Raw genomic sequence first — 14,845 nt, forward strand, 5'->3', positions numbered from 1 at the left:
GCTACAGCTCCTCCAGAATCCTCTGCAGACTTGGAGGCCAGAAGGGAGGGCAGCAGAGAGCAGCCACTTCAGCCCTGACCCCAGCGCTGGCCCTGACTTGAGGCACAGCCTTGTGACTCAAACAGCCCAGCCTCACTCAGGCAGCCCTGGCTGGAGTGGAGTCCAGGAGCCAAGCTGAGGTCGGGCTCCTTAGAGCTTCCCTTTGTTCACCCCCACCCCACTCAGGAAGCCTCTACCAGTGGCAGTGTGCCTGTGTGGCCCACTTGGGGATAGCCCCCAGGTCACAGTAGGGCTGGGAGGGGAAAAGGCCTGATAGGAATTCATCAGCCTTTCCTCATGGAGGGAACTGGAAAGAGGCAGCTGGTTTGGCTGCACTGGACCCAATCCCAAGTGCTGAGGTCTGGACTTGGGGGCAGTTTTAGAATGTGATACAGGCCCCTCCCCTTCCCAAGTCAGACTTAGAAACACCGTTTCCTCCCTCTGTCTTCAGAACAGTCAGGCCACCACTGTTCCCTCCCACCCTTGGGAAGGGAAGGGTCACAGGTCTGCCCACCACCCAGTTTACACCTCCATGGACTGTCAACTCTTTTTCCCTTTCCTTGAGTCCGCTGGCCACAGAGCCATTTGGTGTAGAAAGTCCAGAAGTCAAAGAAAGCTCTTGGGCTGTCTGCCCAGCCTCTCCACGGGTAAGGGAACCTTGGCAAGCCGGTGACAAGAATCTCTGTGGAGTGTCCAGCCCTTCCCGTCTTTTGTTTCATGAAATGGAAACATCAGCAGTGTCTTTTTTTTTTTTTTGAAGTCTTGCCAAGGGCTCGTTTATTGCCTTAATAATTTTTAAATAACCTTTTGTTTTATCAGTCTACACTATTGATGTGTTTTGCTTTTTTTTCTATTTGACTTTTGTCCTTTCTTAGTTATTTTCTTTCTTCTTTCCTATATTCTTTTGCAGCCAACTTTCCCCCACCCCACCCCAACCACCAGCCTGTGGCAACCACTGCTCTGCTTTCTGTCCCTACCGTCTTGCTTTGCAAGAATGCTATGGCAATGGAATCATACAGTATGTAGCTTTTTGAGTGTGACTTCTTTCACTTAGTACAATTTATTTGAGATTCCTTCATGTTGTCACATGTGTCAAAATGGCATAAGAGGAGGCATCTGACTTCCCCTAACTTCTCAAGGGTGAAGAAGAATCAAGATTAACAGCCCAAGGCTGATCCTATCAGGCAGAGGTCAGACATACTCCTCTACATGGCCCTTTTTACTAATTCTGACACCATCTGTCCCTCCCACAGCACCCTATTCCTCTGCTGAGCTTGATAATTCATTGCAATGGCCACACAGAACTCACAGACAACACTCACAATTATGAGGTTTATTAGGGAAACAACAGGCTACAGTTCAGGCTCGGGAATGCTCAGGGTACAGCTCTGTGATCAGCACAGCCTCTTCTCAGCCGTGCCTGCGGACAGGTCTTTCTCTGGCCCTTGGCCCCTCCGCCTGGCCTCTGCCCTGCTTGGGCAAGTGTTACAAAGCTCTTTTAGCTCTGCTGTTAAGTGCCCAGAGTCCCGCCACTCTGCCAGTAAGCCTTGGCCCAAAGATGCTCAGCTCTAGCTCTGTGAATCGGCAAACCTAGCTCCACCAAGTGCCCTTTGGAGGCACGCTACTCCTCCAGCAAGCCTCCTTCTGGAAGGCACTCAGCTTTCTCATTCTGTGGGCTGAGAAGCCCACTTTGCTGTCTCCTGCCTCTGCTGCCGCCAATTCTCCATGCCGCTTCTGGTGATCCTCAGTGTTACAGCTCTCTCTCTTGGTCTCCTGGTTACAGGAGCTTCTCAGCACTGGGATCCCAGGTCTAAAGGACATGCTCCACTCCTGGCTCGTCTTTCTTGGTGGTGGTGAGATCCTCTCCTGCTACATCTGGGATGGCTCATTTTAAGCCTGTTGTTGTTGTTAGGTGCCGTTGAGGTGGCTCTGAATCACAACGACCCTACGCACAACAGAAAAAGACCCTGCCCAGTCCTGTGCCATCCTCACAATCGTTACTATGTTTGAGCCCATTGTTGCAGCTACTGTGTCAATCCATCTCATCGAGGGTCTTCCTCTTTTTTCACTGACCTTCTACTTAACCAAGCATGACGTCATTCTCCAGGGACTGGTCCCTCCTGATAACATGTCCAAAGTACCTGAAATGAAGTCTCACCATCCTCACTTCCAAGGAGCACCCTGGCTACTCTGGCTGTATTTCTTTCGAGACAAAACTTGTCTGTTCTTCTGGCAGTTCACGCTATATTCAATATTCAGTAATTCAAAGGCATCAATTCTTCTTTGGTCTTCCTTGTTTATTGTCCAGCTTTCCCATGCATATGAGGCAATTGAAAATATGGCTTAGGTCAGGCTCACCTTAGTCCTCAAAGTGACATCTTTGTTTCTTAACACTTTAAAGATGCCTTTTGCAGCAGATTTGCCCAATGTAATACGTAGTTTGATTTCCTGACTGTTACTTCCATGGGTGTTGATTGTGCATCCAAGTAAAATGAAATCCTGGGCAACATCAATCTTTTATCCATTTACTATGATATTGCTTATTGGCCCAGTTGTGAGGATTTTTGTTTTCTTTATGTTGAGATGTAATCCATACTGAAGGCTGTATGATCTTCACCAGTAAGCGCAAGCTCTCTTTGCTTTCAACAAGCAAGGTTGTGTCATCTGCATATCACAGGTTGTTAAAGAGTCTTCCACCAATCCTGATGCCATGTTCTTCCTCATATAGTCCAACTTCTCGGATTATTTGCTCAGCACACAGATTGAATAAGTATGGTGAAAGGACACAACCCTGATGCACACCTTTCTTGATTTTAAATCATACAGTATCCCCTTGCTCTGTTGGAATGACTGCCTCTTGGTATATGTACAGGTTCTGCAAGAGCACAATTAAGTGTTCTGGAATTCCCGTTCTTCACAATGTTATCCACAATTTATTATGATCCATACAATCAATGCCTTTGCACGGTCAATAACACACAGATAAACATCTTTCTGGTGTTCTCTGCTTTCAGCCAAGATCCATCTGACATCAGTAACGCTGTCTCTCATTCCACATTCTCTTCTGAATCTGGCTTGGACTTCTGGCAGTTCTCTATTGAGGTACTGCTGCAACTGCTTTTGAATTCTCTTCAGCAAAATTTTACTTGCATGTGGTAATGATATTGTTCAATAATTTCTGCATTTTGTTGGATCACCTTTCTTTGGAATAGGCACAATTATGGATCTCTTCCAGTCGGTTGGCCAGGTAGCTGTCTTCCAAATTTCTTGAGTACCTCCAGTGCTGCATCCGTCTGTTAAAACATCTCAATTGGTATTCCATCAATTCCTGGAGCCTTGTTTTTCGCCAATACCTTCAGTGCAGCTTGAACTTCTTCCTTCAGTACCATCAGTTCTTGATCACATACCACCTCCTGAAATGGTTGAATATCAACCAATTCTTTTTGGACAAGACTGTGTATTCCTTCCATCTTCTTTTGATGCTTCCGGCGTTGTTCAATATTTTGGCCATAGAATCCCTCAAAACTGCAGCTTGAGGCTTGAATTTTTTCTTCAGTTCTTGCAGCTTGAGAAATGCCAAGTGTGTTCGTCCCTTTTGTTTTTCTAACTCCAGGTCTTTGCTCATTTCATTATGATATTTTACTTTGTTTTCTCAAGCTGCTCTTTGAAATCTTGTTTAGCTCTTTCACTTCATCATTTCTTCCCTTCTGTTTCGGTCTTTTCTTTCTTTCCTGTCTTTTTAATGACCTCTTGCTTTCTTCATGTATGATGCCCTTGATTGTCATCCCACAACTCGTCTGGTCTTTGGTCATTAGTATTCAATGCCTCAGATCTATTCTTGAGATGGTCTCCAAATTCAGGTAGGTTATGCTCAAGATCATATTTTGGCTCCCATGGACTCGTTGTAATTTTCTTCAGCTTCAGCTTCAGCTTCAGCTTGGACTTGCATATGAGCAATTGGTGGTCTGTTCTGCAGTCAGGCCCTGGCCTTATTGATATCGAGCTTTTCCATAGTGTTTTTCCACAGATGTAGTCAATTTGATTCTTGTGTATTCCATCTGGTGAGGTCCACATGTATAGTTGCAGTCTATGTTGGTGAAAAAAGGTATTTGAAATGACTAAGTCATTGGTCTTGCAAATTTCTATCATGTGATCTCCGACTTCCTTTCTGTCATTAAAGTCACATTTTCCAGCTCCCAATCCTTTTTTGTTTCCCACTTTCACATTCCAGTCATCAGTAATTATCAGTGCATCTTGATTGCATGTTTGATCAATTTCTGACTGTAGAAGTTGGTAAAAATCTGCAATTTCTTCACCTTTGGCATTAGTGGTTGGTGTGTAAATCTGAATAATAGTCTTATTAACTGGTCTTCCTTGTAGACGTATGGGTATTATCCTATCACTGATGGCGTTGTACTACAGGATAGAGCTTGAAATGTTCTTTGTGACAATGAACGTGATGCCATTCCTCTTCAGTTTGTCATTCCCTGTGTAGTAGACCGTATGATTGTCTGATTCAAAATGGCCAATGCCAGTTCATTTCAGCTCACTAATGCCTAGGATATTGATCTTTATGTATCCCATTTCATTTTTGATAACTTCCAATTTTCCTAGATTCATACTTCATACATTCCAAGTTCAGATTATTAATGGATGTTTGCAGCGGTTCTCATTCTCAGTGGTACCACATCAGTAAATGAAGGTCCTGAAAGCTTGACTCCATCCACGTCATTAAGGTTGGCTCTATATCAGACAATATTCCAGTGCTATTTATAAGGTTTTCACTGGCTAACTTTTTTTGGAAGTGGACTGCCAGGTCCTTCTTCCTAGTCTGTCTTAGTCTGGAAGCTCTGCTGAAACCTGTCCACCAAGAGTGGCCTTGCTGGTATTTGAAATACCAGTGGCAAAACTTCCAGTATCACAGCAACATACAATCACCACAGTATGACAAACTGACAGACATGTGACAGTTTTAAGCCTAAAGGGATGGTAAAACTGACCAATCCCCTAGTTAGGGTTCTGTATGCCTTGTTTACATAGCCCCACCCAATCATTTTGTGTGAGTCACAAAGCCTGTGGCTAGGGGGCCATATTAAGTAACTCTTTGCACCACAGCATATATCAGTAGTTTATTCTTTTATTGCTAAGTAGCATTTTATTGTCTGGATGTGCCACAGTGTGTTTATCCATTTTTCAACTGAAGGGCATCTGAGTTCTTTTATAATTTTTGATGATTATAAGTAGAGCCACTATAAACATTCTCAGACAGTTTTTCACGTAAACAAATGTATTTATTTCACTCAGGTGCTTATTAGTGGGATTGCTGCATCAAATGTAATTGTATGTTTAACATCATGTGAAATTATCAAACAGTTTTCCAGAGTGGCTGAAAGGTTTTGCGTCCTCACCAGCAACTTAGGAGCATTCCAGTTCTCTTCATTCTCATCAGCACTTGATATTGTCAGCTTTTTAAAAAGCCATTCTTTTTTTTTCTCTTTTTTAATTGTGTTTTAAGTGAAAGTTTAAAATTCAAGTCAGTTTCTCATACAAAAGCTTATATACACATTTTTATGTGACCCTAATTGCTCTCCCTGTAATGTGAAAGCACACTCCTCCTCTCCACCCTGTATTTTTCATGTCCATTCAACCAGCTCCTGTCCCCTTCTGCCTTCTCATCTCACCTCCAGACAGGAACTGCCCACATATAGTCTCATGTGTCTACTTGAGTTAAGAAGCACATTCCTCACCAGTATCATTTTATGTCTTGTAGTTCAGCCTAATCTTTGTCTGAAGAGTTGGTTAAAAAGCCATTCTAATGGCTATATTGTTGTGGTTTAAATTTGCATGTCTTTAATGACTAATGATGTTGAACATCTTTTTATGTGCTTATTTGCTATCCATATATCTTATTTAATGAAGTGTCTAAGTTTTTGCCCATTTTAAAAATTGAGTTGCCTTATTATTGAGTTTTGAGAGTCCTTTATATTCTGGCTATAAGTCCTTTGTAAGATGTGATTTGCAAATCCTTTCTCCCTTCTGTGCCTTGTCTTTTCATTCTCTTAATAGTGTCTTTTGAAGAGTAGTTCTTAATTTCGAGTAGTTTTTTCTTTTATGGATTTTGCATTTGGTGTCAGAACTAAGAAATCTTTACATATCTCAAAGTCATAAATATTTTCTTCTAGCTTTAGGTCCATGATCCGTTTTGACCTAATTTTTGTATAGGGTGAGAGTTACAAATTGAGGTTCATTTCTTCTGCATCTGGAGATCCAATTGTTCTGACACTATTTGTTAAAATAACCATCCTTTCTCTATTCGGTTATCTTTGTGACTTTGTCAAAAATCATTTGGCCATATACGTGTGGGTATATTTCTGGACTCTCCAATCTGTTCCATTGATTTATAAATGTAATCTTTCCCTAATACCACATTGTCTTGAGTATGGTAGCTGTCTTAGTCATCTCGTGCTGCTATAACAGAAATACCACAAGTGGATGGCTTTAACAAAAGAAGTTTATTCTCTTATAGTCCAGTAAGATAGAGGTCCAAATTCGGGGCACCAGCTCCAGGGAAAGGCTTTCTCTCTGTTGGGTCTGGAGGAAGGTCCTTGTTATCAGTCTTCCTTTGGTCTGAGAGCATCTCAGCACAGCAAACTCTGGTCCAAAGGAAGCGCTCTGCTCCTGGCACTGCTTTCTTGGTGGTATGAGGTTCCCCTGTCCTCTGCTCGCTTCTCTGTTTTATATCTCAAAAGAGATTGGCTTAAGACACAACCTAATCTTGTAGACCTCGTTAATGTAACTGCCACTAATCCATCTCATTACATCACAGAGACAGGATTTACAACGTACAGGAAAATAACGTAAAATGGTGAACAATCATACAATACGGGGAGTCCGGACTTAGTCAAGTTGACAGATGTGTTGGGGGGACACAATTCAATCCACGACAGTAGCTTTATACTAAGTCTGGAAATCAGGTAGTGTGAGTCTTTCAATGTGTGCTTTTTTCTCAAAATCACTTTGGCTATTCTAGTTCCTTTGCCAATCTGTACAAATTTTAGAACGAGCTTAATGATTTCTAAAAAAAAAAAAAATCCTGTTGAGATTTTGATTGGAGTTGTGTTAAATTTATAGATCAATTTGGGGAGAATTGATGTCTTTACTATGATGAGTCTTCTAAGCATGTCTCTCCAGTTACTCAGGTCTCCTTTTATTTCCTTATTATTATTATTGTACTTTAGATGAAGGTTTACAGAACAAACTAGCTTCTCATTAAACAGTTAGTACATATTGTTTTATTACATTGGTTACCAACCCCGTGACATGTCAACACTCTCCCTTCTCAACTTTGGGTTCCCTATTACTAGCTTTCCTGTTCCTCTGGCCTTCTAGTCCTTGCCCCTGGGCTGCTGTGCCCCTTTAGTCCCATTTTGTTAATGGAACTGTCTAAGCTTTAGCTGAAGGGTGAACCTTGGGAATGACTTCATTACTGAGCTAGAAGGATGCCCAGGGGCCATACTCTTAGGGTTTTTCCAGCCCCTTTCAGTTCAGTAAGTCTGGTCATTTTTATTGAGTTAGAATTTTGTCTACATTTCTGTCCAGCTCTGTCCGGGACCCTTTACTGCGATCCTTGTCAGAACAGTTAGTGGTGGTAGCGGGGCCCTATCTAGTTGTACTGGACTCAGTCTCGTGGAGGCTGTGGTAGTTGTGGTCTATTAGTCCTTTGGACTGATCTTTCCCTTGTTTTTAGTTTTCTTCATTCTCCCTTGCTCCCAAAGGGGTGAGACCACTGGATGTCTTAGACAGTCACTCACAAGCTTTTAAGACCTCAAATACTACTCACCAAGGTAGGATGTTTTCTTTATAAACTATGTTATGCCAGTTGAGCTAGATCTTCGCCTTCTTTTATTTGTTTCATCAGCATTTTTGTTTTCAGCATAAAAATTTTACATATATTTGGTAAGATTTCTACCTAAGCATTTCATGTTTTTTTGGTGTTACCATACGTGGTAGTGTACTAGTCTCCTAGGACTGCCATAACGAATTACCACAAACTGGGAGGTTTAAAACAACAAAGATTTATTCTCTCATAGTTCAGGAGCAGCACCCTGAAGTCTCCTTATGCTTCTTCCAGTCACTGTGGCCCCCAAGACTTCTAACACCATAGGTTAGTTTTGCTTGTTTTCTGTAATTTGCATAAGCAACATCTTACAGGTCTCTTTAGTATTTGGGCTTTTCTTTCTGTCTGTGAGATCCACACATTGTGGTGTGCTCTTGAGCTGAGTCGTTCTCATAGCTCTGTAGCACTCCAGGGTGTGAGAAAGCCTTAGAAATAACATTTTTTATTACTCACAGATAATGTTCCACGCCTCCTGTTTTATTTGGAGTAAGAGTGTGGGCATGACCTTCTGAAATTGATTGCCCAGTGACACGGGTAGGTGAATGAGGTAATTTTCGGGAGAAGGATTAGGCTTTTATCTATTCCCAAAGGGATCTCTGATCCAGGAATGGATGAGAAGTACAGGTTGAGGGGTTTTCTTTGCTTGTCCATGTTCTTTGATTTCCATGGTCATTTCTGTGGCAGTGCTGTCCTCCTGCAGGTCCCCTAGCCCAGACATGTTGTTTTCTGTAGAGGCAGGCATGGATTCAGGTCCTGCACTGGGTCACAGATCTCTTCGGTAGGACAACATGCACCTGTTATGCTGGCCTCAAGCCAGCCTCCCCAGCTTGGGTTCCTCCCTTGGGACCCGCCTGACCATCTACCCTCTTGGAAATATGACTGGTCCTTCAGCTGGCCCCCATGCGGTTCCCAGGCTTGTGCCCCCCAGCTGCCAATGGCCATCAGCCAGCTCCCTGCCTAAACTTCCAGAAAGGCCCTCAGGTGTGGCTCAAGCCCCCTTCTGGCTGTCAGGGAGTCATTCACTCTCCATTAACATTTTAGTCTCTCTTCCCTATCAGACCAGTTTGATCCTCAGCTCTGTCTGACGACTCCATCCTCGAGGTTCTGGACTTTTCTAAGTTCCTTTTAAGTCTACCCTGCTGTAGGCTGCCGGCCCCAGTTTGAAAAGGTGAGCTGGGAGCTGTTTCCATTCTCTGGAGTTGGCCCTTTAGTCCCCCTTCCTCATCAGCCCTCTACCAGACCGGGGCCGGGGCAGCAAGCCTGGGAACACCTCTCCTAGACTGGCTCTTGAATTCCTGCCCCAGTTGTTTGTCAAGAGCCGGAAAGCAAGGCCTGCTGGAAGCAATCCTGGACTCCCCCAAAGCCCTCCTCTCTGGTTTCTGACACTGCATGGCTCAGCCAGTTAAGCCCTGGGAACTACTAGCTGGAGGGTTGGCAATTGCAACCCACCCAGAGGCACCTTGGAAGATAGGCCTGGCAATCAGCTTCCCAAAGGTCACAGCCATGAAAATCCAATGGAGCAGTTCTACTCTGCACACTTGGGGTCACCATGAGTCAGAATCGACTGGACAGCAGCTAACAACAGTAACAACAGACCCGAGCCGAGTTGGAGGGAAGAAAATCTGCTTTATTTAATTTTAATTATTCCTGGGGGTTGCTATGGGGAGGAAAGGGTGTCTTCGGGCAGTGTCCAGAACCGATTCAGACTCAGAGGTGGGAGAAGGCAGTCTCCGGGTCGCAGGCGGGATCCATGCCGCAGCCGTCTGGAAGGAAAGATGCGTCGTCAGGGGTGTCCCGGCTCGCGCCCCCCATCCCCACCCCCCCCCCCGGCCTGGCGCCTGGCTCACCCGGGCTGCAGCAGATGCCGGCCACGGCGCAGCGGCCACCGTTCCCGCATGGCTTCTGGCCAGACTGGCAAGGCGACGGCAGGTAGTTCTCCTCCTGGCAGCGCAGGGCCTCGGCGGTGCCCACGAAGCAGCCCAGCTCGTCCCCACAGCAGATGCTGGGCCCGAAGCAGCGCCCCTTGCCCCCGGGGCCGCAGGGGAGGCACTGCAGGGACCGGCGGGGAGCAGGGACAAGGGGCGGAAGCGGGTGAGCAGGGCGGCCCGGACTCCCCCAGCCAGTCTGAACTGGAGCGGGGCAGGTTTTGGGGGGCTGGAGGTTCGGGGTCTCTGTGGCTCTGTTTCAGCCTCAAAAGCGGCCAAGGGCACGGAGTCGAAAGCTACCAATTCCCTTGGTTGGCAGGCGAGGCCCGGGCAGGCTGGGGTGGGTCGGCGCGGGGTCGGTGCACGGAACGGGGTGGCGGGGTGAGACCCTGACCTGGGAGTCCCTCCCAGGCCTCCCCTGCCCCGCGAGCTTGGAGGGGCGAGGGTCGGGGCGCGCTCACCTTGCGCACGTCGAGGTCCAGCACGGCCCTCTTGCCGCCCAGCGGGCAGTTCTGGATGTAGCAGGCGGAGGTCAGCGCCAGGAGGCCCAGCAGGCAGCAGAGGAGGCAGGAGCGGGCCATGGTGCGCTCGGAGTCCTGGGGTCGGCGGCTGGCGGCGCTCTCTCCGCCCGGCCTTTTTATGCCTGGAGGCCTCGCCGGCGGAGCACCGGCTAAGAGGGCGGCCGCATTACTGGTCACAGCGGGTCGCTGAGGGTCAGGTCCTGTGCGCCCCGCGCGCCCTCTCATTTGCAGGGTCCAGGTGGGGGTCAAGGTCATCGCTTCGGCTAATTGGCTAATTGACCACCGTTGGCGTAGACGGTGGCTGCCACGCGGGGAGAGGGAGGAGGTTGAGATGATTTGTGCCCCAGGATGGGACAGGGAGTGTGTGTCTGTGGTGGCGGTGGTGGGGGGGTGGTGGCCCAGTCAAGGACTGTGTTGTCAAACTCCTAATACCTCGAGTGTGCTGGGGTGGCGGGGCGGGGCGGGGGGGGGCAGTCCAGCCGTTCTAGGCGGAATAAGGCTCCGGCAGGATTCCCCACCCACCCCCTTGACCCTCCGTCACGCGCATTATTGTTCCGATGCTAGAAAGGTCTCCTCTTCCTGAGGCCGCACTTCCTGGACACCCCTCCACCACCAACACCCACTTCCCTGCATTTGGCATCTGAAAGGGAAAAGATCGCAGCTTCATTTTCTCTAAGCTCTAGCGGAAATTCGCCTTTCTTCCAGCTAAGAGGCAACAACCAGGGATGTCTGTGGCCATGAAATGGCGGATATCAATGTTGTTAGTTGTGGTGGAATCGATTCCCACTGATGGCACCAGGAGCAGGCGTGTGTTCCGAGGGACTGCGTGGCTTGCAGCCGTCAACCTTCCCGCTAGTAAGTAGTTCAGCACTTTTCCACTTAACTGTTTGCCTTAACCAAGGAGGCCTTATCACATCACAGCTACTGCAAACGTCCCTATTGTTTAGCCTGTCATCACTTTGAAGTTATGGGAGTTACTGGGACTGTACTGGTAGGGCCACTAGGTCTCCTTTATCTAAATGCGTTAAATAAAGCACCACATGTGTGACTAAATCACAAATTTGTCTAAACTTTTTGTTAGCTGGGTATAAATAGAATTTGTTTCCTTTGTGATCCCCTCTCTTATTTTATGCATTTTAAAAGAATGCTTTTTTGCATTTTAAATACATCACAAAAATGAAAATAATTAAAAGAGAGGCTGTCTCTGTGGAAGGGGTGTTGGTCACCATTATGAAGGGGAGTTGGGCCACCCAGATGCCCCTTCAAGAAAAAACTTGTTGCCCAGCTGCTGGGAATGTGCTCAGCAGAGGGGCTTCAGGGCCTCCTCAGCGGCAGAGAGCTCCTGCCACACACACTCTTCCCAAGGGCCCACATCAATGGCGGTGCCATTTTGGCTCAATGCAGGACAGCTCTGAAGAGCCATTTGGTGCCAGAGCTCCCAGCGGGGTCAGCTGAGGCCCCCATTGCATTCTTCACCCTCTGCCCACTCCCTTTTCCTTCCCCCCTTCCACAGGTGTGACCCCTAGCACTCTAATCAACACCTTGCATGTTGAACTCCTCAAAGGCTGCTCCCTAGGGAGCCCAACCAGCAATAGAAATGAGGCCAATGTCAGAGAGACCAGGCTCAGTAGGGCCAGTCCCATCGTGTTCCCTCTTGTGGCCCTTCTGGAGGAGAGTGCAAAAGCTGCTGGGACCTGCCTTCATCCACTGCCTGGTGCTGAGTAGGTCGCAGAGGCCGGCTGACCCCCAGCCCTAGCGTGAGCTCCCCACCACTGAGGCGAAGCCGGTCAGGCTGACCTGGAGTACCAGTCAGCAGATCTTGTTTCTCAGCGAAATTAGCTCATTGGCATTGCCAGCCTAGTATTGTCACCAGAAAGGCCTCCCACACACACTGTGGGCACACTGACCTCAGGGCTAACACATGCACATAAATCGCCGTAGCATAATGTCCCCCACATTGTGGGCATTTCATCCTCTGTTCAACAACTGCTCAGCTTAAGATGGACTAAACTATGTAACCTCACAGGTGCTTTCTCTAGTTGTGATTTGTTCCCATGGATTTCTGGGTAGGGGTGGATGGGACAGTCATACAAACACTGTCTTATCTCTCTTTGAGACTTTTTTCAAGGTTTTCATTTTATTTCTATTTTTCTTTAAGGTTTTTACTTGACTTTTATTATAAACCCAGGTACCATTACTGATGCCTAGGAAACACCAGTGAACAAAACCAGCAAAAACCCCTGCCCTCATGGATTTTGTTCCAGCGGAAGGGGAAAGGTGTTAAAATATGTTTATTATATTTTATTTTTTATATTTTAGTGGGTTCGAAGGTAATAAGTGCAGTCCTCTTCGTAAAGATGACATTTGAGCAAAGACAAAGGAGCTAAGGAAATAAGCCATGTGGATATTGAAGGGCATATTTATTAATCATCTATTGCTGAGTAACAAACTACCACAATGTTAGCAACTTAAAACGAAGCCCATTTATCATCTCAGCTTTCATGGGTCAGGAGTCCAGGCACAGCATGGCTTAGCTGGGTCCTCAGTGCAGGGTCTTACTACCTTACAGTCAAGGCATCAGGAGGTTACATTTCTTCCTGGAGCCCAGGTGATTGTTGGCAAAATTCATTTGCTTGCAGCTGTAGCAGTCACAGAGCACTGGTGGTGCAGTGGTTAAGAGCTTGACTGCCAACCAAGAGGTTGGCAGTTTGAATCCACCAGCTGCTCCCTGGAAACCCCGTGGGGCAGTTCTATCCTGTCCTAAGGGTTGCTATGAGTAGGAATTGACTTGACGGTGACAGGTTTGGTTTGGTTTGGGTTTTAATTACATCAGAGCCACCCAGGAAAATCTCCCTTTTGATTTACTCAAAGTCAAACTGATTAGGCACCTTAATTGTTGTTGTTGGGTGCCATCTAGTCAGTTCTGACTCATAGCAACCCTATATATAACAAAACAAAACTTTGCCCGGTCCTACACCATCCTCACAATAGTAGGTACGTTTGAGCCCATTGTTGCAGTCCCTGTGTCAATCCATCTCACTGAGTGGCTTCTCTTTTTCACTGACTCTCTACTTTAACAATCTCGATGTCCTTCTTCAGGGACTGGTCCCTCCTGATAACATGTCCAAAGTAAGCGAGACAAAGTCTTCCCATTCTTGCCTCTAGGAGCATTCTGGCTGTACTTCGTCCAAGGCAGATTTGTCATTCTTCTGGCAGTCCATGGTATACTCGATATTCCTTGCCAACACTGTAATTCAAAGGCATTAATTCTTCTTCTGTCTTCCTTATTCATTGTCCAGCTTTTGCATGTATATGAGGCAATAGAAAGTATCATGGCTTGAGTCAGGCACACCTTAGTCATCAAAGTAACATCTTTACTTTTTAAGATTTTAAAGAGGTCTTTTGCAGCAGATTTGCCTAAGTGCAATACATCATTTAATTCTTGACTACTACTTCCACGGGTGTTGATTGTGCATCCAAGTAAAATGAAATCCTTGACAACTTCAATCCTTCTGTTTATCATGATGTGGGAATTTTTGTCTTCTTTATGTAGAGGTGTAATCCATACTGAAGGCTGTAGTCTTTGACCTTCATCAGTAAGTGCTTCAAGTCCTCTTTACTTTCAGCAAGCAAGTTTGTGTCATCTGCATATTGCAGGTTGTTAATTAGTCTCCCTCCAATCCTGATGCTGGGTTCTTCATACACCCCAGCTAATCGGATTATTTGCTCAGCATACAGATTGACTAAGCACGGTGAAAGGATACAACCCTGACACACAACTTGTTTATTTTAAACCACGCAGCATCCCCTTGATCTGTACAAACTCTCCTGTACCAGTTCCACATGAGTACAATTAAGTTTTTCAGAATTCCTTTCTTCACAATGTTATCCGTAATTTGTTATGATCCACACAGTCGAATGCCTTTGCATAGTCAATAAAACACAGGTAAATATCTTTCTGGTGTTCTTTGCTTTCAGCCATGGTCCATCTAACATCAGTAATGATATCCCTCCCGCATCCTCTTCTGAATTGGGCTTGAATTTCTGGTAGTTTCCTATTGATTGATATGCACCTGCAGCCATTTTTGAACCAACAGATTGTGGAAAATTTCAAACAATATTATGAATACCGCATGTGAGCAAAATTTTGCTGAAGATAATTAAAAAACCAAAAACCCTCTGCATAGAGTTGATTTAGATTCATAGTGAACCTACAGGATAAAGTACAACTGCCCCATAGGATTTCCAAGGAGTGCCTGGTGGATTCCAACTGTCCACCTTTTGGTTAGCAGCCACTAACGACTATGCCACCAGGGTTTCCATAATTCAAAAGTGACCTTAATTACAGCTGTAAAATCCCTTCACCCACAGGTTAATAGCCATATACCTTCAAGGAAGACTAGAGAATTCGACTTCTACCCAATAAACTGATTCCTTTGTACCTGAAATGTTCTTTTTAACGA

General features: G+C 45.9%; 1 protein-coding gene across 1 annotated transcript; it reads right to left on the reverse strand.

Moving 5' to 3' along the window:
- Positions 1–9,643: 9,643 nt before the first annotated feature.
- On the reverse strand, positions 9,644–10,442 carry OXT (oxytocin/neurophysin I prepropeptide). Its single transcript, XM_064276467.1, has 3 exons — positions 10,323–10,442; positions 9,784–9,985; positions 9,644–9,699 (listed from the first exon to the last, which is right to left on the reverse strand). Exons 1-3 carry the CDS (start codon positions 10,440–10,442, stop codon positions 9,644–9,646), a joined length of 378 nt encoding a protein of 125 aa, XP_064132537.1.
- Positions 10,443–14,845: the final 4,403 nt, after the last annotated feature.

The sequence above is a fragment of the Loxodonta africana genome, chromosome 24 (assembly GCF_030014295.1).
Source record: "Loxodonta africana isolate mLoxAfr1 chromosome 24, mLoxAfr1.hap2, whole genome shotgun sequence".
NCBI classification, from domain to species: domain Eukaryota; kingdom Metazoa; phylum Chordata; class Mammalia; order Proboscidea; family Elephantidae; genus Loxodonta; species Loxodonta africana.

Excerpts from the sequence above, each read along its gene's own strand:
- OXT (XM_064276467.1), bottom strand. The coding sequence starts at position 10,442 with ATGGCCCGCTCCTGCCTCCTCTGCTGCCTGCTGGGCCTCCTGGCGCTG. Across the intron at positions 9,986-10,322 it reads TGGACCTCGACGTGCGCAAG|TGCCTCCCCTGCGGCCCCGG; the intron begins GTGAGCGCGCCC and ends CGGTCCCTGCAG. Across the intron at positions 9,700-9,783 it reads CGGCATCTGCTGCAGCCCGG|ACGGCTGCGGCATGGATCCC; the intron begins GTGAGCCAGGCG and ends CTTTCCTTCCAG.